We start from the raw sequence: 24,356 nt of genomic DNA on the forward strand, positions 1-24,356 counted from the left end.
TTTATTGTATGTAATTCAGTCAATATGTGGCAGAAGGTGCAAGAGACCAGTAAAAGGTGTTAGAGACTTGGTACAATATTATGTGATCAGTTTTGTAGGCTCAGTAATTCAAGTTTTAAACTTGCAGAATGTACAGGTACGTTCATACTTCCTGGGGACCAGAGAGCAGCGGAAGGTGGTCAGGGAGGCACCGGGCAGTCCTGACATCGTCAGGAAGGTCGTTCCACCGCTGCGAATGAGGGTGGAGAAGGAGCGGGCTCTGGAGACAAGGGAGCGTAGAGGAGGTACAGCCGGTCTTCTACTGCAGGTGGAGTGGAGAGGTGAGGGTCTGGAGGTAGCTAGGTGCAGTCTGGTCAAGGCATGGTTAGGTGAGTACAAGAATCTTTAGGTGTAGGGAGAAAGATGAAATAGTGATCAGAGAGGGTGGAGGGGCAGCAGCTTATAGAGGAGGTGAGGTCCAGTTGACAGCATCTTTGTGGATAGCATCTTTTTACACTTGCAACTTTAAACTCTGTTTCAAAGCTCTTTTCAAAACGTCCGCTCTAGTGCACTGGAGTTTGAGATCTGTCTTCTAAATCACTGCAGGAAGAGCGATTTTATATTAAAGTAAATAAATAAATAACACATGCTGTGGCTTTTCTGTTTCATGCCACGTCACGGATCGTTCTCGCTGCGCTGACTATTTGACAATGTGGGCATATAATCCTGAAGCTGGCAGTGCATTAGAGCAGGCGTTTTGAAAAGAGCTCCGAAGCAGACTTTTTAAAGCTGCAAGTGTAAAAAATGGTCAGGATGTTAACAATGAAAAGGAATGACTGGCATTATTTAAACTGGTGTAGCAGCACGTTGGGGATGTGCGAGACACTGTTTCAGAACCCCACTACTTGCTCTAAATTTCAGAAAAAGGGCAAGAACTGAAAACCATATAACATGAATAACACAAGTAAAATGATAGCTTAAGCTCTTTGCATTCTACCTCTTAATACTGAAGGTGACTTGCAATGCTGTCAACAGGAGTAGGACTGGGGCTGCTTTTGTTTTTTTCTTTCTGTATTTTATAATGGTCTTCTCCAGTATGAATCATCCCCTGGCCGTGACCCAGGACTCCAAAAGACTGTCCGATTCAAATTAGATTGTCTCGCCTCTCAGTAAAGTGACAGGGAGACAGGCGCAAATAAAAAAAAAAAAAAAAAAAAAAAAAAGCTCTTTAATAGCTCCACCCTGGAAACCAGTGGAAAGGTCGAGAATTTAGCAGCGTGCCTTCAGTCCAGGCTCCAGGCCAGTGTCGGAGGAACTGTACCCCTCTATCCTCTCGTTCATGCAGTATACTCAGTGTATGGTTTATTTTTCTTTAGTGGTTTATATAAAATAGGGTTAACAGACATCCCAGGGATTTTTTGTCCCGGTCAGAAACAGTAAAATTGTTTTTATTTATTTATTTTAAGTAAGAAAACCTTATTTAGTGTGTGCGATGAATTAATCAATTTTTATTTAGCGCCTTTCTAGAGGACCACCATCACAAAGCACTGTACAAGATGCAATAACAAGAAGAAAATCCATAGTACTTCAAATACAAAGAAATGCATCATACATGATATACAGTAAAAAAAAAAAGTGCATAATACATGATAGCAGCATAATGCATGAAATAGTAGAAACAGCACAGCAGCTAATAACAGATATCAAGCTTCAAGAGCATGGAAAGCAAGAGAGAACAGGTGGGTCTTCAGAGTTGATTTAAAGCGAGCGACGGTGGGAGCATCACGCATCAAAGCTGGGAGAGAGTTCCAAAGAGTCGGAGCCAAGAAGCTAAACGAGCGCTCGCCGAGTGTGGTGCGCTTTGGCTTGGAGATAACAAGCAGGCCCGAGTCGGAGGACCTCAGCTTGCGGGCCGGGGCACAGCGGGTCACCAGGTTGAGGAGGTACCCGGGACCTGTGTGATGGAGGGTCTTGTAGGCAAGCAGGAGAGTTTTGAAAGTAATCCTGAACTTTACAGGTAGCCAGTGCAGCTGGGCAACATGTGGGGGGGTGGGGTGACGAGAACATGTGTTTTACATCTTGTAATGATCCTGGCAGTGGCATTCCAAACTAGCTGCAGTCGGTTTATGGCGCGTGCCGGGAGACCACCATAGATAGAGTTGCAGTAGTCGAGTCGAGAGGAGATGAATGCATGACAGAGTGTCTCCGCATCTGGGAGGGAAAGGTAGAGACGGACTTTGGAGATGTTTCTAAGACTCTACCAATGTCATTTCCAATGGAACCCTGACGCACTTAAACTCCTCTGTTAGAGCTGAGACTGGCAGCTGCAGAATCCCTTTACCAAACAGTCCCACTCTGCTGAGGCAGCGTGGAACTCCCACGTATGAACTGATTAACGCTTTCAGCTTCTACTGTTGTCAAGGAAACCTCGTACACAGTGAGCGACTGCAGAAGTGTTGGCAGCAGGCCAAGCTGAAAGTTTGTTTGCTCAGTAAAGCGCTGCTGTCTATGCTTTTCAACCCTGCAATAAATCCAGATGTTTAATTTTGTAGTTATGATTGTATACTGCTATTTTAATGGCTTCAGATTTGATATGATGCCAGTGAATTGAAGGCAAAAACACCCAAGTTTTTCACAAGGAATCTGGTAACCCTAAATATTATTATTGTTATTATTATTATCCATCCATCCATTATGACTCCACTTCTCCTGGTGAGGGTCGCGGCTATTATTATTATTTAAGAATGTAATCTGGATAAATAAACGATTTACCAAATACATGGGGTGCAAAAGCTGCCTATCTTCTGTTCCGTGTGAATGCCAACCACTTACACAAGTTAACTTCACCAACTTTGCAAAAGTAAGCAAAACGAACTGTCTTGTTTTGTACTAAAACAAATGTATTTTTCACATCAGTGCAGAGTTGGGTTAGGTCAGGAGATCCAGCCAGCTTACCTCACCTGACGCCATTTTCTAGTGAGCTGATCTGCAAAGCATGTTGGTGTGACGTGGATGGTTGTGCTCTATCAACCCTTCTTCCTCTTTCTCGTCCTCCTCCATGCCAGTGTCACTGCCTGTCAACGCACTCTTCTTACACCTGGGATTCTGTTTCACAGTCCCCCCTCTCTGATATATTGTTACAGCCCTATCACACTTGACAGGGATCAATTACGCCACCTGCTGTTCCTAACGAAATCCTGCTTAAAAAAAAAAAAGATTGCTGCCGGTCGGAAACCTGATCCACTCTTGAGGACTAGCCCTGACTAATCACAAAAAAGACCCCGTTGCACTCAAAGGTACAACTACATGTAGGCTGATCCCAGGACTTCATGGCATAAGCTAAGAGACGCTAAAATAATACAATCTCTTCAGTCTAGGAAAAAAAGAAAGGAAGAAGTATACAAAATCATAAATGATCTAGATAGAGTTAACCCAAGACACGACTTCAAATTTAGCATAGAGAAGAGGACATAAATGGAAGCATAAGTTTCTTTCACTCCTCAGCCCACTGGGAGGTAAATCCGCAGTGCAGCTTGGGGGTGTGTCAGTCGTGGAATGGGAGCAGTTGATTTGTGTGATGTTCACCACCTGTGGCATGCTGGGGCTTGTGCAGGGTATTGTGGGAACAGAAACCTCTCTTCTGCTCGGTAACCTGGTCCTTGGCAGTGAGCTGTAGATTATAGCAGCTCCCCTCGGCTGCTGATTAATTGCAACAAAGCTGAAAACGGCAACCAGGCTCCCCTTTGCATTGCTAAGGAAATCCACAGACACCAATAGCAATAACATCCATTCCACCATGAACAAGTACAGTAGAGAGCCTGCAAAGCCAGCGTTGTGTGTCTTGATGCACCAGGGAGGCTGCAAATAGGCTGATCCCTGGAGCCAGTCCCCACTTCTATAATCTCATTTTATTTTGGCGAGTCCAGTAGTTGCATGAAGTAAATAACAGCGACGCTCCTGTAATGAGCATCACGAAGCGTGATTACAGGCGTTCCTTCCTTTTCATGCACTTTTCTGTGCAGGTCTCAAGACACACGTTATAGCAAAAAATGCATTTTCATTTCAGTGCATGCGCATACTGGGAGCATTCGTAGAATCAATCCAGAGAGGCTTGGAGCATCAGTACCAAGCTGCTTCCAGGGCATTGAGACGCGTATTTGCTTACTTTCGTCACCCAGGTCAACCCTGTTTTATCAAAAGCAGCGTGAAATCGAGTAGCAGAACCGCATGACATTTGGTCCCGACCCGGATTTGTGTTCCCGCAGCTTAATGAAAAAAAGTGCTTCCTGCCTTCTGTTCTAAACTTTTACTCTGCTTCCATTAATGCCCTCTAGTCCTAGTCTTGGTTTACTTTATACCTTTTAGGGTTTTATAAATGTTACTGTATCCAGTATGATCATTTGCATGCATTCAAGCAGTCTGCTGCTGTTATGCTTTAAAGTTGTTCAAATAAGGAAGGTCTAAAAATGAAAGTAAATTAAAACAGCAAAACTTTAATATTGCAAAACTGAAAAGATTTTTTTTTTTTTTTTAGATTCTACATAAATATATATACGAGTGTACAAAAAATTAGGAATACCTCAATTCTTCGGGCATGGACTCTACAAGGTGTCGAAAGCGTTCCACAGGGATGCTGGCCCATGTTGACTCCAATGCTTCCCACAGCTGTGTCAAGTTGGCTGGTAGTGGATCTCTACTCCGAATAGCTCGTTCCATCTCATCCCACAGATGCTCAATTGGATTGAGATCTGGTGACTGGGCAGGCCACTGCAGTAAGCTGAATTCACTGTCATGTTCGTGGAACCATTCCTGGACAATCCTAGCCTTGCGGCATGGGGCATTATCCTGCTGAAAAAATCCATTAGCAGATGGATACACTGCTGCCATGAAGGGATACACCTGATTGGCAATGATGTTCAGAGATCCTGTGGCATTCAAACATTGCTCCACTTTTATCAAGGGGCCCAATGTGTGCCGTGAAAACACACCCCACACCATCACACCCCCACCACCTGCCTGCAATGTTGAGACACGGCATGATGGATGCATGTACTCGTGGTTTTCTCCATACCCTAGTCCTCCCATCAGCGTGAAACAGCAGGAACCGGGATTCATCAGACCAGGCAATGTTTTTCCAATCCTTTTCGTTCCTTAACCCACTGCAACCGCAGTTTCTTGTGTTTTGCTGAAAGAAGTGGAACTCTGTTAGGTCGTCGGCTGCCATACCCCATTCATGTGAAGGTACGACGAGTTGTGTATTCTTTTATGGGTCTTTCAGCACCAATGTTGTCAGTTGACTAACTGTAGCCCGTCTGTTGCTCTGCACAATTCGTGTCAGCCTCCTTTGGCCTCTTTCATCATCGAGCCGTTTTCAACCACTGGCCTGCCGTTGGCTTAATGTCCTTGATACTCACGGGAAACTGAAAAAATGAAAAACCCAGCAGCGTTGCAGTTCTTGACACACTCAAACCATACCCCGTTCAAAGACACTTAAATCTTTTGTCTTACCCATTTACCCTCTGAATGGCACACATACACAATCCATGTCTCAATTGTGTCAAGGCTTAAAAATCCTTCTTTAACCTGTCTCCCCTTCATCTACACTGATTGACGTGGATTTAACAGGTTACATCAATAAGGGACCATAGCTTTCACCTGGGTTCACCTCGTCAGTCTATGTCATGGAAAGAGCAGGTGTTTTGTACACTCTGTATATTGTATTATTGTTCTATTTTACTTTTTATCTGAGTTTTTTCCAATTATTATTTGTCTTTCTTTTTCATTTTCGTTTTATTAAATGTTTTAGACTGTGTGACAGGGTCGCGTCACGGCTCAAGATGTTACTGGCAGGAAATAGACCTATTAGACAGGAAGCTGCAGTTTTACATGCAAACCGCACTCCAATTAACCGGAACAAACAAAACATGGCACAAAGGCCAAAGTAAAAGGTTTAAACAAAATAAATGCGGGCTGCACATTCTCCTTCAAATTGCAAAACAGCACAAACTCCTCAACAAACAAACCATTTATTTTTTAAACATGCAGCCACGCCCCAATCAGCCCTCAGTTACCTAACTGGGGAACAGCTGCACCCGTGATTGTTGGCAGGGACGGATTTAACCCCATCCGTGCCAACCTTGCATTCCCTCACACACTATTTACTCAAGCAGGGCTTTTGCCCTGTCACAGACTTTTTTAATGTAATGGTTTCATTGTTTTTTGTGTGAAGTGCTTTGGGATCCTGGTGCTGAAAGGCGCTATAGCAATGTGAATCGTACTGTTTTATTTTAACTGTACGACCAGCAAGCATGTTGACAGGTGTGTAACTGCAAGCTACATATTGTGTGTGTCGGTGTCTCATCCTTCTCTAATGTGGAACCTGCGGCTGTAGCAGCCACAATGAAAGTCTCCAGAGTGTTCTTGTTGCAGACTCCCTGCTCTGAGAGGCTTGTGTTCAGAGGATCGAGGGATGAGTTGGAAAGCAGGCAGTGCCAGCACTCTTTGTTTCAAACTAGTTGATTTATTGAGCTTGTGTTTTGAATTCTGTCAGCTGTCTCAGCTGCCTCACAGATAAAACCCCCAGGCAAAAATATTTGTTAAAAAAAAAAAAAAAATCACGAGGAACAGGTCACCCCACATAGTGCTGTTTGCATTAATCGAGCTTGAAATTCTAGATTTTGAAAGAAGCTGTTTTTAATGGGCTTGTTTAGCAGCTAGAATAGTTCCTTTAAAAGGACTGCTGCCAAGCGTTAGTCTTTCACTTGCATTTTTGCATATAATTTACATCACTGTGGATTGAAGTGCTAAAGTGTTAGCTATAAATCTACCTGGTATGAACTGCCCCCTCCCTCACCCCATAAGAGAAAGGGTGCTCCTTCCAGTCCAGGGGCATGGAGACTAAACTGCTCCCTCCCTCACCCCCTAAGAGAAAGGGTGCTTCCTCCCTGAAGAGGCCCGCCTCTTATTTATCTAATCCTCTGACCCCCTTGTGATGCTGATATCAAAGAAGACAAGGTTCAGAGGGTCAGTCGGGTGTTTTTTCAGACATCGTGTTTCAGGGCTGTGCAGACATTCTGTCTCGTTATCCATTAGAGCTTCAGCTTTATTTGGATGATCTCCTTTACCTTGTTTTAATTTCCGGTTTCTCTGAGATACGAACGCACCAGCTTGACATCATTTTAACGTGTTCTCGCTGTGTTGATCATTAGTGAACATTTCTGTGCTGTGGGGGTTTTGTCACGTGATTGAAAACAAGACATTTTGTGTTTGAATTGAAACTGATGGTTTATCACTATATGATAACTCACTGTTGGATAAAAACAGAACTCAGAACTACTTAGAATCGTAAATCACAAAAAGCAATCAGGACAATTATTCTTTACCAAACACACTGTTCACATGAACCACAAGTTTGAGTCCCTTGAGAACAGTCTTGCATTTCAAGCTAAGACATATTGAACTGATGAATAGCTTTGAGTCCTTTTGAAATGTATTTCGTTCCTGACTGCTGCAGACGCTGTAATTCACAGCAGGGGAAATGTTTTGCTACAACACAACAGAAGGAGTCTCTTCAATTTTGGGCAATGGTCCATGTCTTTTTATCTGGGGTTCGATATTCCATCTCTAAAGGTTGGTATTTTTTTTTTTTTTTTTTTTGGCAAGAAAGGGCTGTTGGAAGAAAGGCTGTGAAGCAGGCTTACTGGGATGAATAATCTTACTTTTAAAACCACTACATCTCAAACAGATCCCATTTGTTAACTAGGAGCTGTTCCTAACGAAGTGGCTACACCCACAGCAGTGAAAACTTGATCTGTCTGATTTTCATTTTTCAAGTAAGCCCTAAGCCAAATAAGGCCCTAATGCAAGAGGTATAATAAACTAATGTTTGTATTTTTATTTGGCAGAAAACCATTGATTCATAAGAAGTTATTTAAGCGCAGCACAGAAAACAGCACTGGGGGACACAGTTGTGAATTAAATGGATGTAGATTTGAGACATTTGTTTCACAGTGAGTGATGATGAGGATTTGCAATTGCCCAGCAATGTGGATGCTGAAACGTTGGCACTATTTCAAATCAGATGGGACAGAAGTTTAGAGATCAATCAGCTGGTCGGAACCAGGCGAGCAATGATGGGCAAAATTGCCTCTTTGCGTTCGTTTCTTTTCGATGTTTATAACATTATTCCAAATTTTGAACTGGGGGGGGGGGTAGTAGGCTTTAAAATGGGGTACCCCGTCCGCTACTAGCCTGCTCCCGGTTGCCTTCCTGTCTCCTGGCTACAGGATCGAAGTGGAGAAGAGAGCACAGCTATCGTGATGATGAAGATTCTCATCATTCTCAGAACCACGTTTCTGCTCATTGTTCCATGGGACAGAAGATGCTGGGTTCATTGACTTTGAGTTTGTTGTCCTGATGTGATATACTGTACTTGTAAAGACAGGAGGTACGTTGTTTGATGGATCTTGAAGAGCAGGGATTGTCTTTAGTGCTGGACGCTACAGTAGTTGGGGGTGCATGGAAACATGATGTAATTGAGAAACAATCCTCACTTTAAACCGTGTTGATCTAGGTCTGTCTGCTGCAGATGACTGGTTTCAAATCCATTGGGTTGTTCTAATACACGCTGTGTATATAACTGAGCTATGAATGAATTCATTTTTTAATGCAATGAAGTGCCTTGAACTTGTTTTGGAAAGCAAAATGATTTGCAGCAGGTTACTGAAAGCAATGTAGAAATAAAAAAGATTACTCAGAACCACTTGTCTTTAATGAATTGATCTCTTACTAAGCTGCTGCATTAAGGCTTATCCACACATGTTTGAATGCGTTTGTGGTTTAAGAGTGTCTTGATCGTTTTCCAGGACCTCCTCGCTGGTTAAATACAATATGAGGATGATGACATTTTCAGCGCAAAGGACCTCACCCAAACTGGTTATACAAAGCAGAGGTTTTACAAGTTCACAATTTTATAGAAAGCAAACACTCTATAGAGAAACGAATCTTATTGCAACACATCTATTCCTGAAATCAATTTGTAAAGGACGGTGTCGTGTGATACGTGTTACCATTACAGAGTCTGTCCTGTAATCAGTGAGATTGTGTGAAAAGCTCTAAAAACCATGAATGCAGTTTTTAGTGCATGTTTTTACGATGCACATAACTTATTCCAGCAGCGTTCCTTTCAACTTCTCTTGGTGTGAGGTGTGGGATTAAATGCAATTGGTCTAGTATGCTGCGTTTTGAGCCAAATAAAACTACACACACACACACAAAACAATTTCACCTTTTATGATGAAGCATTATTACAGGGACTCCATTTGAAGTCATTAAAAACTCAAAAGGAGTTTGCACAACTTAAGATCCAGTCATTTTATTAAGCTGCTTGTTCTCAGAGTGCAATCTTTTTTTGGTTGTCACTCAGTTTCCAGTTTGACTGGAATGAGTTTCACCCAAAGTTAAAATTAGAACGGTTCATATCTGAGGTCTGATTTTTAGCCTCAGAGTTACTGACTGACGTCTGCACCTGCTGTGTTGCTGCCGAGATTTATGTTTTATGAGTGATTGTGTGTTTTTTACTTCATGTTTGATGTTGTTTGCTGTGGCGCTGTGAGCCTCTTGCCAGCTTGCTGTTGGGAATGAGAATTCGTTCTCGGTGGACTCATGTGGATCAATAAAGGTTTTGTTTGATTGGCTGAATGACAGTTCACCAAGTTGACCCTCAGCAATACTTCAAGCACAGAAACCAGTGTAGAAAAGTGTAGACATAGTTCTGTGTTACAATCTGAGCTCAGAAGTTGATCTTCAGTTCTACAAGCCTGCCATAGAAATGGACCACAGGTTAGAGTAACCAGTGTCTCCCATAGATCTTCCACTCTGGGACAGATTTTTTTGCATATTTGTGGTAATGCACTGCAGTGCACTAATGATGCAGGAGGCTTGCTAAGATACTGTCAAGACATTTGGGCTGATCTCTCCTATAAGTTTCATTACGTGAGAGTCGCTGTTATCTACTTCACGCTACTACTGGGCTCGCCAAGATAAAATGAGATCTTAGAGGTGGGGACCAACCAAGACGTAGCTTCAATGTAATATAGGATCCTTCAGCCATTTTTTTCCAGGTGCATGTCTGGGTGTTGATCAGCTTATTTGAGGCGCACAATGGCAGACTCTAGGGATTCTGGGAAGGAGACTAGAACAAGATTTTTCTGTTGGTTTGCAGTGTAACACAGATTTGCAGGTTGAACAGTAAATATCAAGCAGTCATATAAATACTGCCAGCTAGAGCTTGAAGCCTCAGTCTCTCTTCGTTCGAATGGCAGCTCTGCTTTTGAGTGTGACCTCAACACAGATTTATCAATGACGCTTTTTAAAAAAAAAAAAAAAAAAAAAAAAAAAGTTTTAATTAATTTAATCAGAACCACCAACGAATGACTGGGAACATTATTAAAAGGTAAAGGGGCAGTCTATGAAAACAAAAAAACGAAGCTGTTTACTCTTGAGGCTAGCTCCTCCATTGTCTCTTCTTTCTGGATCCATTGCGCATTTTAAATTGATATTCTCTACACTGTCTTTGCCCAGTATTGATAGTGGTGGTTGTATATGGGTTGCTAAGGGCTTTCAGTTTGTTTATCCCATGGGGGAGAGGGGGAGGGAGAGGGAGAGAGGAAGGGAGAGGGAGAGAATGAGAGGGAGGGGGCGAGGGAGAGAATGAGAGGGAGGGAGAGGGAGAGAATGAAAGGGAGAGGGAGAGAATGAGGGAGATTGAGAGGGAGAGAATGGAGGGAGAGGGAAAGGGGGAGAGGGAGAGGGAGAGAATGAGAGGGAGAGGGGAAAGAGAAATGGAGATTGTTCAGCTCCTCCAACGCTTTTCACATCCTTTGTTCTCACCCTCAACGTCTTGCCAAAAAAACAACATTTTTCTTTTTCATTTCCTTAGAAAAAGTGTCTCAAAAAAAGCTCTCAAAAAAGATGCAGTCTCTTATGTGTGGGCCTTTATTTGAGAGTATGAGGGGAGATTTTTCTCAAATCTAATTTGTTACAAGTTCATACTTGCCGACATTTGGAAACTGTTGGGGGGGGGGTCGCGACTGTCCCGACCATATGGGGGCTGTTGGCATGTGTGCAAATGTAATAGCGCACAGTAAGAAACATGAAAGACGGAATATTCGTGTTATTTGATTAAAATCAGTATCTACAGAGAGGTGTATAATAAAAGCTAATTGGGGAGGATTCGTGACAAAGCACGGCAGTTATTGTGCTCCCTCTAAGAGTGCGACAGACCGACAAACGCACCCCGTTTTTTGAACGAGGGCCCTAAAAAGGAGAGTTCATGTTTCTTTGAAATGCTTATAGCGAGAGATAAAGGCGCCCTGCCAAATAGACCAATAATAATAATAATAATAATAACGAGAGCTGTGGAATTAATGCAGAAGGACTTCATTAAAAGAAAAAAACAACAACAAATAAATAATAACGAGAAAAAATAAATTCTGAAGGGATGAAAAAAATATGAGCGAGGAACAGTTGCTTGCACAATATCCCAGATAGATTATATATACATAGGAGTATATATATAGGGTGTCGCATAAATCAGTCCTCATACACTATCATATTATACCGATCAGGCTGTTCTGTGTTAAATAGGGCGGCACACCCCATTGGCTGTACCGCACAGGGATGAACTCATTGGCCTTTGCTTAACGAGGCAGAGACCGTGATGCCAGTGATGCCAGATTTACAAGAGACCCGTGATTTTAAAAGCCTTGTCAGGTCTTTTTTTGCTCCAGACTTTATCAACGCATTTTATGTGGAATATGAAGCTCGAATTCCAATTCTAAAACGCGCTACGTACTAAAAACGAATCTACTACACTCAGATAAATATCAATATAGATACAGTACAGTGTCATTGGAAATGCATGGATAACCCGATTCCATGACGCCCGGAGGTTTCAGTGGAAAGGGTTAAGATCGTTACAAAATGGACTGTGTAGTAAATAGATTTATATAGAAATAAGTGAGTGCCGTTGCCATGGCGTCAAAAGCCTTTAAGCACCTCCACTGTTTTGAAACCCACTTTCCCTTGACAAAGGCATTGCAGCGAAAGATCTCTACTGCGTGTTTTGAAACGCTGAGAGGTTGGCTACAGATGAAGAAGTGCTTTTGTATGAAACGGCCTGAAAGTAAAACGTTGCTTTAATCATTTCAAACTTTTGTGTACATGCACAATATATTATTATTATTATTATTATTATTATTATTATTATTATTATTATTATACATTTGGCATTTTATATATATGAATATATATATATATATATATATATATATATATATATATATATATATATATATATAAACAGCCTCAAGAGTAATTAGCTCGTTTTTTTTGTTTTCATAGACTGCCCCTTTACCTTTTAATAATGTTCCCAGTCATTCGTTTAAGGTATATATATACGTATATAGTCATTCTAATATATATATGTATATATATAATAATATCTATATATATTGCGGCGGGGGGGAATTATTTATATATTATATATTATATATATATAGTATGTATTATATTATTTAAAACAAAAGAACGAGGATGGACAATTTTCGGAACAATTCTTTACGCATTAACAAATCGCATAAACAAATAAGACAAGGTGATTGATGCGTCTGTTAAAATTGCATTTCTCTGTTTGTATTTCTATAACGCCGTCCCTTTCTTTCAGACACGCCGCTGTATTATTGCACAGCACTACCCAAATGCAAGTTGCAGCCTGAAACAGGAGAGCCTTGGTATTCTAGGCGTTTATATACCAACTACTTCTCTTCAGAAACATTACCAACCCCCCAAAACGGGGAGACGTGGTAACAGAGAGACCCTAAAACCCGGAAAAACCGCACCCCTAGATTTGCAAAACCTCACACACGGTATCAGAAAGGAACGCCGGACGCAGATTACATTGGCGAGGCAGCTATTTTGGACGCGCCAGAGTGGACAGATGTGGACAGCTGCAGAACGCCCCTTTGCTTCCCTGAATGGTTGCTCCCTGTTTGATTGAAGGCTCCACTTCTGACTCGGGTTATTATTTGTGTAAAGAAGGAAAACACAGGAGAATTTTAAGGACACCAAAGGAAGAGGCAGGAGAATAAAAAAGACGCAAGACATTACACTTGCAGTTTCCGCGGGGTAAGTGCTTGTGTGCAGACGGCTGTGTTGTTTTTTTCTCACGCACACTTGCACGATGACAGCTGATTTTTTTTTTTTCTTTGGTTGAATTTTGATCCTTGCGCATGTGTCTTTGTTTTCGTTTGTCAGGACATTACCTCAGCTGATGTTGTTTACGTTCGTCTCGGACACACAGACTTACTTGAAAGCTAATTAAGAACCCGTGCATATTGTTTCGTAACAAAACGCATTCCAAAATGCATAAATAAAGTAGTTTTTCGTGTTATTTGTGAGATATTTAGTTCTTAAATGTGTTTTGAATGGTTGTATAGGACGGGGATTGTAAGGAAAGTGTCAGACGTGATGACAGGTAACATTGCATTATTATTATTATTATTATTATTTTATTATTATTATTTATTATTATTATTATAGCTATATTACATGTCACCTGTTTCTATACAAAGTGATCAATGTTAATATTTTTTTCAAGATATATGCATGTGTAACTATGTGGGGCTAGTCTGTAACATAACCGTATATTTATGTTAGCTTTTTTCCACATGTAGACATATAGAAATTAAACTGAATACAGCAATGTGTGAATGGACCGAATAATGCCTCTGTACATATTATAGACAACTCTTAAAAGCAACTAGAAATCTAACATGTATTTATTTATTTGAAATTGTTGTTGATATTATAATGACTTTTAATGTATTACACACACACACACACACACACACACACACATATATATATATATATATATATATATATATATATATATATATATAAGTATTCATGTCTTTGTATTTAATCAACTATATTAGTTTTTGTCTTTGTTCCAATCAAATCAAATCTGATTGTATAAAAATGTTACCCATGCACAGAACTGCACATTGGAGATTAATGTTGCACATGACAACGCTGAGTAACTAGTTTCTGTGGTTGGGACAGGTTCAAACCTCAAAAATCACTGCCCCACCCATGCAAGAAAACAAAACAAACAAACAAACAAACAAACAAAAACACGCAGGCTTTGACGGATAGACAAATACATTGTAATATTGAAAACTGTTGACAGAGTCGAAAATCGCATGTGATGAGTAAAACGTAGAAGTAAAAAATCGCATGTGATGAGTAACTACACTAAAGGATCAAGTAGAACGGTAGAAAAGGGACCCTCATAGTGAAAGTATTACGAAACAATATAGGAACTACCCAATGTCACATCATATAGAGATATTGGGCTCGCTACCCTAGTACAACAGTATCCTAGAACCATGAAACGCCCATGATTATATATATAATATCAGCCCAGTATGATTCAAGATCTTCCACCAAAAGCCTATGTGCTCGCGTCCCTTCGTCCACGTGGGGGGGAAAAGCCTATGTGCTGCGTCCCTCGTCCACGTACCTCTGGTGTGTTTCCTAATTTCATCTTGCCATCTTCCTGGAGGTCTTCTTCTTGGCTGCTTTGTATATCTTGGGGTACAGTGTAGTATCTCTCTGGTCCGGCGATGGTCTGTTCATCTTGGTACGCTTCCGGCGTGCCGTGCTCACCACTTGCATCAGTCACTGAAGCACCGAGCACCGTGCGCACCACGTGTCCCGTGAGGCACCGTGCGCTCATGCACTAGCGCTGTAGTGGTGGGTACCGAGCACTATGTGCACCATGTGGCGCTGTGTCTGTGCCCTGGCGCTGTAGCGCTGGGCACCGTGTGTCGTGTGCAATGAGATTCGTGCGCACCTAGATACCAAAGCACCAAGGGCAAAGCGTGCACCGCGGTATCGAAGCACTGAGGGAGCCACTATACAACGGTGTCTACCCTAACCACGTGGTCACTATAAGCATATGGTTGTATTTTCATTACAGTAGTTGGAGAGCAGAGAGGTGTTGTGGTGGGCTGAGTAACTACAATGGCAGGAGGGTGGTTAGAGCTGAGGGCAGGGTGGCATGTGGTTTAGTGGTTAGATCTGAGAGACAAGGAGAGCGCTGTGTGGTCTGGTGGGTAGAGAAATGGGGCAGTGAGGGAGTCAGTCTGTTATAGAGAATGAATGGCTCTGTATTTGTTTTGAGATGGGACGAATTATTTAATGTTTTTATTGTCATTTTTTTTCATCTACAGACAGTATAGAGCCACAACGTTAAGTACCCAAAAGTTATATCCAAAGTTTTATTTAAAGGATCAGTATTAATTTGGTTATTGTCCGAGAATAGAGTCAATTTCCTTCAAGCACAATGCATATAGATTTCATTTTCTAAAGCCATGCTTATGTATTGTATTCATTTGTAAGTATGGGAAAGAGCAAACTAGGTTCAACACTAAAATCAAAAGAAAAAAAAAAAAAAGATTTTTTGCCAGGGAAAGTTTGTCTTGAAATGCTTCTAAACAGTAAACTTGATGTTTTTTTTTTTTTAAACATCCCAAAAAGTACATTGACCACGAAGTTTATACATTCCACAACACAATCTCTTTTCAGCTAACACCTTAGCGACTATTGTTTTTTTGGGGTTTTTTTGTAACTTTACTGGATTGCAGCATTTCTTTGTCAGGTTCATGTGTTAAGAAAGCTTTTTGCTCATTTAAAAAAACCTAAACAATACGTCTGTCTGTCGCTGCTTGAATAAACTGGCCGAGGAGAGAAAGGGGTGGAACAAAACCAAACAAACCAAGCAAGCTAAATTATAAATGTTTATTTCATTTTATCAAAACGACTTAACAACTTTTAAATAACTCCTGAATTAACCCTACAGCTCTATGGGTAGGACCAATTGTGGTCTTTAAACATATGGTTGGTTTAAACCCAGGGAATCTGATTTTTTCTCTCTGTTAATTTCAGAGGTTTAAGCTTGGCTTGACATCTAGGCTGGTAGGCAGGGAACAAATAACGACTGTGGCTCAAGATTGTGTTAATGTCAACAGGCCAAGATATATTGGCATAGTGGTTGAAGCACAGGCAGTGTGGGATAATTTTTTGTGTTGAGGGGACTAGAAGGGTGGCACTGCGGTCTATCGATTCAAAGTTGATGGACTGGGAAGGAAGGGCTGATGCAGTTTATCATCAGTAAGTACCCACATTATTCTGTAGCAGAAAGAAAGAATCAATTGCTGTCAAATAGGCTCGAAGTAAAAAATAAGATTGCTTGACTGTTCAGTACTGGCTCAGTACTGACAGAGTGCCCTGTCACTGCCGGGCAAACATCTGATCTGGGAGACACTTTTGAAAAAGACAAGCAAAGGTTGCCGTGATATAATAGCCTCCCCTATTGCTTACACTTCTTGGAAGAAATCACATTCAGATGTGGAGTGCAGCCTACCAGAGAGAGTGGGTTAGAAAAGAGGACTCCGTCTGTCATAACATTGAACATACTGCAGTACATTTGCATTTGATTAAGAAAATATCTCAGAGTGTCTGTGAAAACCCTGTTGCTTCTGTAGTTTTGATTTGTTGAGCATGTGAAATCAAACCACTGTCACTGAGTCTTGGAAAATTGTCAAAATAGGTTAAGTACTGATTGTCTGATTTTAATTGAAGACGTTAAAGGCCACACATGGAATTCCTTGAAAAATAGTCAGAGAAGAGGAACTCGTAGCCATAAATGGTAAAGTGTACAAGACTTTTTAGAAGTTGTTTAAGATGCCTGGAGTGGCGTGGCGCTCCCTGTAGTCTGGACGTCACCGGTTCGAATCCAGGCTATTGCTTTGTTGACCAGGGGGCAGCGCTCAATTGGCCGAGCGCTGTCCGGGGGGAGGGTGGGCTAGGTCGGCCAGGGTGTCCTCAGCTCACCAAGCACCAGCGACCCCTGTGGTCTGGCCTGGCACCTGCGGGCTGTAAGCTGCCCGGAGATGTCCTCCAATGCTGGGGTCTCATTATCCTTGGGAGTCAGTTATACAGCATGTGATCGCAACTTTTGCACCATAATGCCATTCTGCTTGCACTTTCGTTATTGTTATAAGGAGGTACACACATATAACACCACACTCGGACTCCTAACTGTAGCATTATAAAGGGGGGAGCAGTCTAATTTGGGGGGGTTTCAGCTGATCCAATCCATTGCCTATCTCCGTTAATACTAGCGGCACATATCGTGTCTAAACACTAACACTCTGTGTGTAATGTGGGTCTCTGGAACTGATAATTTGTTGTTAAGATTTGAGACATGGTCTGGTCTCACCCTTTTCAGTGTAACAAACACTAGCCACCCTGAGACCCCTCACACTTGCTGTAATTTCGTGCAGCGCTGGTTCCCTCAATTCTCCTCCCTTCTCCTCCCTTTCCTTATTGGTTGTTTGCCTGTAATGCCGGTTCAGGCCTTGCCTTGGAACTTGCTCTGTTTTCATTGTAAACAAGCTTCACCAGAGCCAGTCAGTTTGGTTTGTGTGTTATTCATTGCAATGCAGTTTGATTAGTAATAACTATCAGACACTGCACATGCTAACCATGTTTGTGAGCGTTTGTGGTACCACTTGCTCTGATACACAGAAGTGAGGCTGTGTGCCAGTGGTATTGCCAGAATTCATGAAGTACAGCTGCCGTGAAACCAGACTCGCGACGTCAGCTGCTTTGAAATATTTTTAAATGCATCGTGAACTTTTCATAGCAGGCTGCTGCTGCACTGTGGTCACTTTGCCCGTTGCCTGTACACACAAACACTCAGTCCACTGTGTGTACGCCTGCCTTCCTGTCTGTCTGTCTGCCTGCCTGCCTGCCTGCCTGTAAACTCGATGTAATGGCGCACTCTTTGTAAAATATTGTCAAATAGCGGCAGAAAAAACCCAATAATAATAATAAAAATAATAATAATGTTTTTATATTGTTATTTTTTTGTAACTGTTGTGTCATTGCATATTACAATTAGACACAATGCAGAAAGAATTCAATAACGTACAGTATAACGCAACGTCAACGTTTTGTATTTGTTATACACAGTGTATATGAGTGTATGCATGCAGTGTATACTCTGCCCTACAAACCTAGAGCTCCCAGTGGTGATGTAATATTTATTGTGTGCAACTGAAATTGGAATTAGAACATAAGAAAGTTTACAAACGAGAGGAGGCCATTCGGCCCATCTTGCTCATTTGTTAAAAGCAGGAACCAAGCTGCCAAGTGGTCAGCCCTAGATTTTGAGTGCCAGCTTTTTCTGTGTGGATCACAATAGCGAAATGTCTGTCCTCTGCGAATATGAAGGATTGTAGCGGGACTACCAGGTTGGATTGGGGGAGACGCGACTAAAACAACTGTCTGCTGGCCAGAAGAGGGACTATTGAAACTCTGAGAATGCAAATATCAGGTTCATGAAAAGCTGTGCGGAAAGCAGGTTCCTTTGCAACGGGGCGGAGGGAGGAGGGCTTTTTATAAACGTTCCCTGGGAACAGAAATTAGGTTCAAAGATCTGAAACCAGACCATGCCTTTCCTTGGCCAGGCATCGAGTCCCAGTTCTGCTGCTTTAAAATGTGACAGAAATCATTAAAAAAAGATTGTTAAGCAGGGATCCGAAACAGAAAATTAGACGTTTTTCATTGGAACAGAAAAAAAAAAAAAAACGAAACTAATTTATTACGTTGTGGAACCAAAACGACATTCTAGATTTTGCTTATCGGTTAATATCGTTCCCTTTCAGCCTATCGATTAATATCGTTCCCTTTCAGCCTCTTCTCTGTCTCTCCATTGTTTTCAAACATGTAAGAATTAAAAAAAAAAAAAAAAAAAAAAACGCTCTTCCCATAGTGTTAGCCTCAGTGGTCAACGACAAAGCATCACATCACAGACCAGCTAATGAAATTCAACATTACATTTCGCTTGCTTATTCAGAGCAGCCAGCAAGTGAATCAGTTAGCATTGTTTAAGTGTTTCGTTTCCATTGTTATATCACTAAGATGTAGAGACGTTGCACGTGTTTCATTTGTTGTGAAATGTGCATCAGATGGTAACTGTGTCCCTATTAGTAGGTAATTGATAATTCATACGTAATTGATTACTTGGAGAAGATTTGTTTAAATCAGATTAGCAATGCAGTAAGAAATATGTGGGTTATTGTAAATATATAACGCTTTGAAGAGATGATTGTCACACAAATGTTTTATTGGTTATTCCCTTTCAAATATATGGCAGATGTGTGAAAAAAACACTACAGATATTGAAAGGTGGAACAGAACAGAGGAAAAAAACAAAAGATGGAGCCACGATCTCGATTAGCTGTAGAGTTTATTTCAGACAAACATCGCTTTAAGTTATTAGGTTGAATGTGAGGATGCTAGCTCACCGAGATTGTTGGGAAATGTCGCAGTTTTGAATTGTTTCTAGACAGGAAGTGCATGCACTTGTTGATGCAGACGGTTTTCCCTTTGAGTGCCGAGTTATCAGCAGTTTAATTATCTGGTGAGTTTGGCTGGAGAGGTCCAAAGAGAGATCGACACTAGCCTTGTTTTTTTTTGGAGGGGTTGGGTTGTGCATGAAAATCAACAAAAGTTGGTTCCCCTAAGCACATACAGTAACAGCGAGTCATCTTCTAGAATCCATTCTGAATTCAACCTTTTATTATATTTCATGAGTTAGACATATCTCAGTTCCCTTCTGATATCAATCCTACACACATGCAGGTGCTGGAAATATCCACATCTATACGTCACCCAACTCCCTCCTTCTCTCTGGCCGGTCATGTCTTAAAGTTACAGCGCTCAAAACACAACAGCAGAATCATTACCACGTGACGCACACAGGGGGGGAGAATTAGCTAGGCTGACCCACCCACAGTGTTAGCCAACGTGTACTGTTACAAGAGTGGTAATGATAGCTTTAAGTGTTCTAATTTTAGAGACGGTGCAAGGCAAAAGAGTTACCTTTGTGTAGACGCTTTGGATCAGAATCATCAAGATAATTAAAATAATAGAACTTGAAGTGTCTTAGAAACAAACACAGTCAGGGAATTCTGTTTTGTAATCTGTAGGAGCAGGACTGAGGGTAAACCTTGGTTGCTTACAGCGTAGCTGTGAAATGAAAACACGTTTTTTTTTTTTTTTTCCTCTGTTAATAAAATGCCACTGTAATAAGTGTTTGGGCTGATGGTGAAAAGTCCTGCAACAACTTGATGGCTGTTCAGACTCAAAGGCCCTGTAGGGAGCGGGCCTCTTTATCTCTCAGCCCCACAGGGGAGACCGAGATCATTTTGAGCTGCACAACAGCTGTTGGGTAATCTGGACGGTTAGTGGTCAGCTTTGGAACATTTCACAGTGTTGAACTACAAGTAGTCAGATGCCACTCGAATCAAACCAACCCGGATTTAAGCTTTTTCTTACTTATTTTAAAACTGCAATTTTTTATTTATTTTTTCCTTCCGAGTATGATCCAGGTTAGCTGCTTGCCTGCTGTTAAAAATGCATTGTCTTCAGTTACTAGGAAACTGTGCACAAGAAAAACAACGCAACAAGCATGATCCAGCCTCTGGCTAGCCGTGCTGTCTTTGCAGCCAATCACAGCAAGAGTAAGAACAAGTCGAAGCTACACAGGTTGAAGCGTAAACACCCCAGTCCAGCTACAAATCCATCTGGAACCATCGCCAGAGGCAACCGCTAAATAAAGGTGCCTGTAATATTCACAAAAAAAGGTTTAGAACTTATTAATGCCCTTATTCTGTTTATCTGCATGGCTTTATATTGAAGTTTTAACATTTTTACTGTTTTTCTACAAAACGCAGATGCGCGCTCACTTCCAATCTGATCAGCAGGAGGTGCTAGAGAGAGAATGACTTGGAGCACAGCTGCACAAAAGCACACACATTCCTTCACAATCGTCGCGGTACAAAATGGCTTATTTCACTGGATTTCACAGGCGATATATGGTCAGACCGGCCACACTGTGGCTTTCTTACTTTTTCTTGATACCTTGTGTGTTTTACAGCTCTGGTCAAAGGTTTTGCATCACCCTGTAGAATGAACTAATTTTGCTTCATAAAGTCGAAAGAAGCTTGTTGAATAATGTTACTCTAATATGTTGAATTACACACCGCTTTGTAGTTGTCCATACCCAAATTGAAAATATGAAATACAACGTTACTGCAATTATGGCTTCTGGTAGACTTTTTTGCAGTTTCTTTGATTACATGGAGTTAAATTAAAGAAATGGGGCATATAAATAATTTGTGCACCACTACACTAGTTACAATGGTAAAGCGCCGCCCCCGGTGTAAGGGAGGACCCACTGCAGGAACCTTCTCCCCTGCACAAACACTGGGGTGGGAAGGGAAATATTGAGAAGTGATTCAAAGGGCAAGTGCTGGAAACAAAAAACAATAACAAAAAACATCGAGCCCGTAACTGAAAACACTGAGGTGTGGTCGAAGTATGGTGAGAGTGAATCAGAAGCATTTAAAACACCCGAGGTTGGGGTGTGGAAAGTGCCCATGTGATCTCATGATGTTTTAAGAATACAAACAGAGTTGTTCGTCTGCCTCAACCTCGTGATAATGTGACATGCAAACCCTGTCTGTATAATTATGAGGTGTCTGCAAACTGCTCTTGGAAAACCCTCGAGACCCTGAGCACTCGCCCCAGAGAGCCATGCCCACGTAACGTCCAGGAGATGGGTAACAAGGACGGGTATTCTAGCTTCTGCTAGTCTAACCTTAAATTCTTTTAATCATGAGTCATTCAAGCCTTGATTTATAATCGATAATCATAATGGTAATCATAGAATCCAGTAAACCACATTTACAGGTGGGATTAGAGTCCCACCTTGTTTTATACCAAGGATCCTGACACAAACACAAACTTGACTCTGAAATGAAATACACTTTATTTAGAAGCCATACAAAAATACACTGTTTACCACAGCCCTTTTTAAAACAAATATGAGTGAATGCTAAAAGCAGAGCCCTCAAATCCACATTAAGTTGCTCACAGCGTGCACACCTCAAGATCTGTCATCTTATCTCCTGTATATACCCACCTGCAACCTCTGGGTGTGAGAATTTCAATTTTCAGCCAGTGGTCTGTAAAATAGAAACAATGGTCTCTCATGTCTGAAAACGTTCGACCTTTAATTAGGCACCTGAAACAACTTTTTTTCTTTATAAATTTAGTCTTTGTCAGTGATTTGTATCCCAGTTTGTTCCCCAATTTGGAATCGACAGTTGTGTTATTGTTAATCCTGGTTCATCGCTGCATCCCCCTGCTGACTCGGGAAACTCTGGAACATGCGTCCTCCATTTTTCGCACTTCTGATCCACAGCGAAGCCACCAGACCTATAGTGTCAGAGGACAACACAGATCTGAATGGCTCCACTGCAGAACCACAGGTGCCCTATCGGCCACAGGGGGTCGCTGATACGCGGTGAGCTGTGGATTCCTCTGCCGACTTAAGCATGAACACCGCTGTAGGCATGTTGGTGTGTTTCGTTCCTTTACACAATCTACACCGAGGTCTTGAGGCTATGCTGGAAACGTGCCCTGTTGAATTGGATTGTGATTCAACCAATTCTTTTCTGTACAAAAGAGAAGGAAATTAATGTCATTGCTCTAGGTTGGGCTGAGGGTGTTGGTGGGGGTCAGCTATGTGCTTACAAATCTTTATATAATATGTGTAGATATTTTTCTGTGTGTGTGCGTGCGCTGGTTACGCATGCGCGCTTTGAGAGCTGCTTAGGCTTCGTTACTTTTTAAATTTCTAATTTTGTATTCACAGCTGTGCAGAGAGAAGAATGTGTGCAATACACTTGCTAGCGCCAGCAATATCTGAGTGCTAATCTGTGCCTTAAAATCAGGTTGCTTCATTACCACTTTTAAGGCTGCTAAGAATAGTACAACTTTAGCTTAGTACAACTTTAATGTGGGTGTGTGTGTGTGTTTGCAACAAGTATTCACACAGAGAGAACTCCCTGTGGCCAGCCCTGTTCCTGGAGAGCCACAGAGTCGCCTGGTTTTCATTGCAGTTGAGTTAATTGGGCCAGTTATCTTCTTAATTGGTCTGTAGTCATTGATGATTTAAAGCTACCCAGAAAACCTGCAGGGCTCTGGCACTCCAGGTCCAGGGTTAACCCATCCCTGTACGATGGAATAACTAAACTTTTAATTCCACACAGGTTTAATTACATCAAAATATTTTTTGCTTGAATATTTAAAGACACCAGATCCCGAGGTCACCTGTCTTAGCCAGCGCTGTCCTAAAAATCTGTCAAACTGGCACCTTCAAAGATTTGCATTCTCTATTGTGTTCCACCATGACTCAAGCTCTCCTTGTTTGACACAATCTAGCTGAGTCACTTCAAAGGCATCACAGTAATTCAGAGGCATCTCACTGTGACATTACCCTCAGGGCAACAAACCCAGCTGTCAATCGTGGAAATGTATTATTAAAAAGAAGGGAAAAAAAACACTCCTCAAACGTGGTTAGTCCCGTGCATTTTTTTGTGCCGTACATACCCATTCCTCAGGTTTTAAAAGCGCAGTTTTGAAAAGACACATTTAGCAAACATGCATTTTCCTTTTAAACATGATATCTATCGGTTTGCAACCCATGCATTTAACCCCCAACACTGGCAACTTTACAATCAATAACCAGCCAGCTACTTCCCCTATTAACCCACATGCTTTTACCAAGAAGACACTGCTGGGAGTTAAATGACTCAAGCAATTAAAGACTTCCTGGAAGGCAAGGCAAGCAAACAAAGAACTTTTTTTTTTTTTTTTTTTTAACTTAATGCCAGGTGTTTGCTATAACATGTGTTTATTCCAAAATTGCACACTGTGTAGTTATTGGAAGTAAGATTTCTGGAATGAAGTGGTTACCACCTTTAGTAAATCTCCTGGTACACATCGTTACCTGTAGCCAGTCAAGGGCAGCGATATTCCATTACAAGTGCTACTACTGGCATTAGCAAGAATCAGCTATCTTAAAGTCAGTAGTACACTGCTTTTCTTTTATAAGTGCCACTTGTGGGAGCAACTGAATGAAACTGTTAGTAACTTAAGCTGTTATGGACTTATGTTAGCTACAGCACAGTTAACACTGCTAAATGTCACTCAGGAATATACCCTGACCACAGCTGCCACTGTCAAGAAAGTTCCCCTTCTCGATGTGTACGCCCCCCTGTGAGGACTTATAAAGAGGAAAGAAAACAGATTATTATTATTAAGGCTTCGGGAGATTTACCCCGTGGTCCCTTCCACACTCACTGCCCCTGCCTATCCTTGTGTCTGAATACAAA

The 24,356-nt window shown here is 41.5% G+C and overlaps 1 protein-coding gene across 1 annotated transcript in view; it reads left to right on the plus strand.

Annotated features, from left to right (window-relative positions):
• Window positions 1-13,213: 13,213 nt before the first annotated feature.
• The window catches only part of LOC121307382 (protein NDRG2-like), a 32,671-nt gene continuing 21,528 nt past the window's right edge, over window positions 13,214-24,356 (plus strand). The window contains exon 1 of the mRNA XM_041239587.1: window positions 13,214-13,513. Within this exon, the coding sequence (XP_041095521.1) occupies window positions 13,453-13,513 (61 nt within the window). The 5' untranslated portion in view covers window positions 13,214-13,452. The remainder of the gene's footprint in view (window positions 13,514-24,356) is intronic.

This window comes from Polyodon spathula, chromosome 55, assembly GCF_017654505.1.
Source record: "Polyodon spathula isolate WHYD16114869_AA chromosome 55, ASM1765450v1, whole genome shotgun sequence".
Taxonomy (NCBI): domain Eukaryota; kingdom Metazoa; phylum Chordata; class Actinopteri; order Acipenseriformes; family Polyodontidae; genus Polyodon; species Polyodon spathula.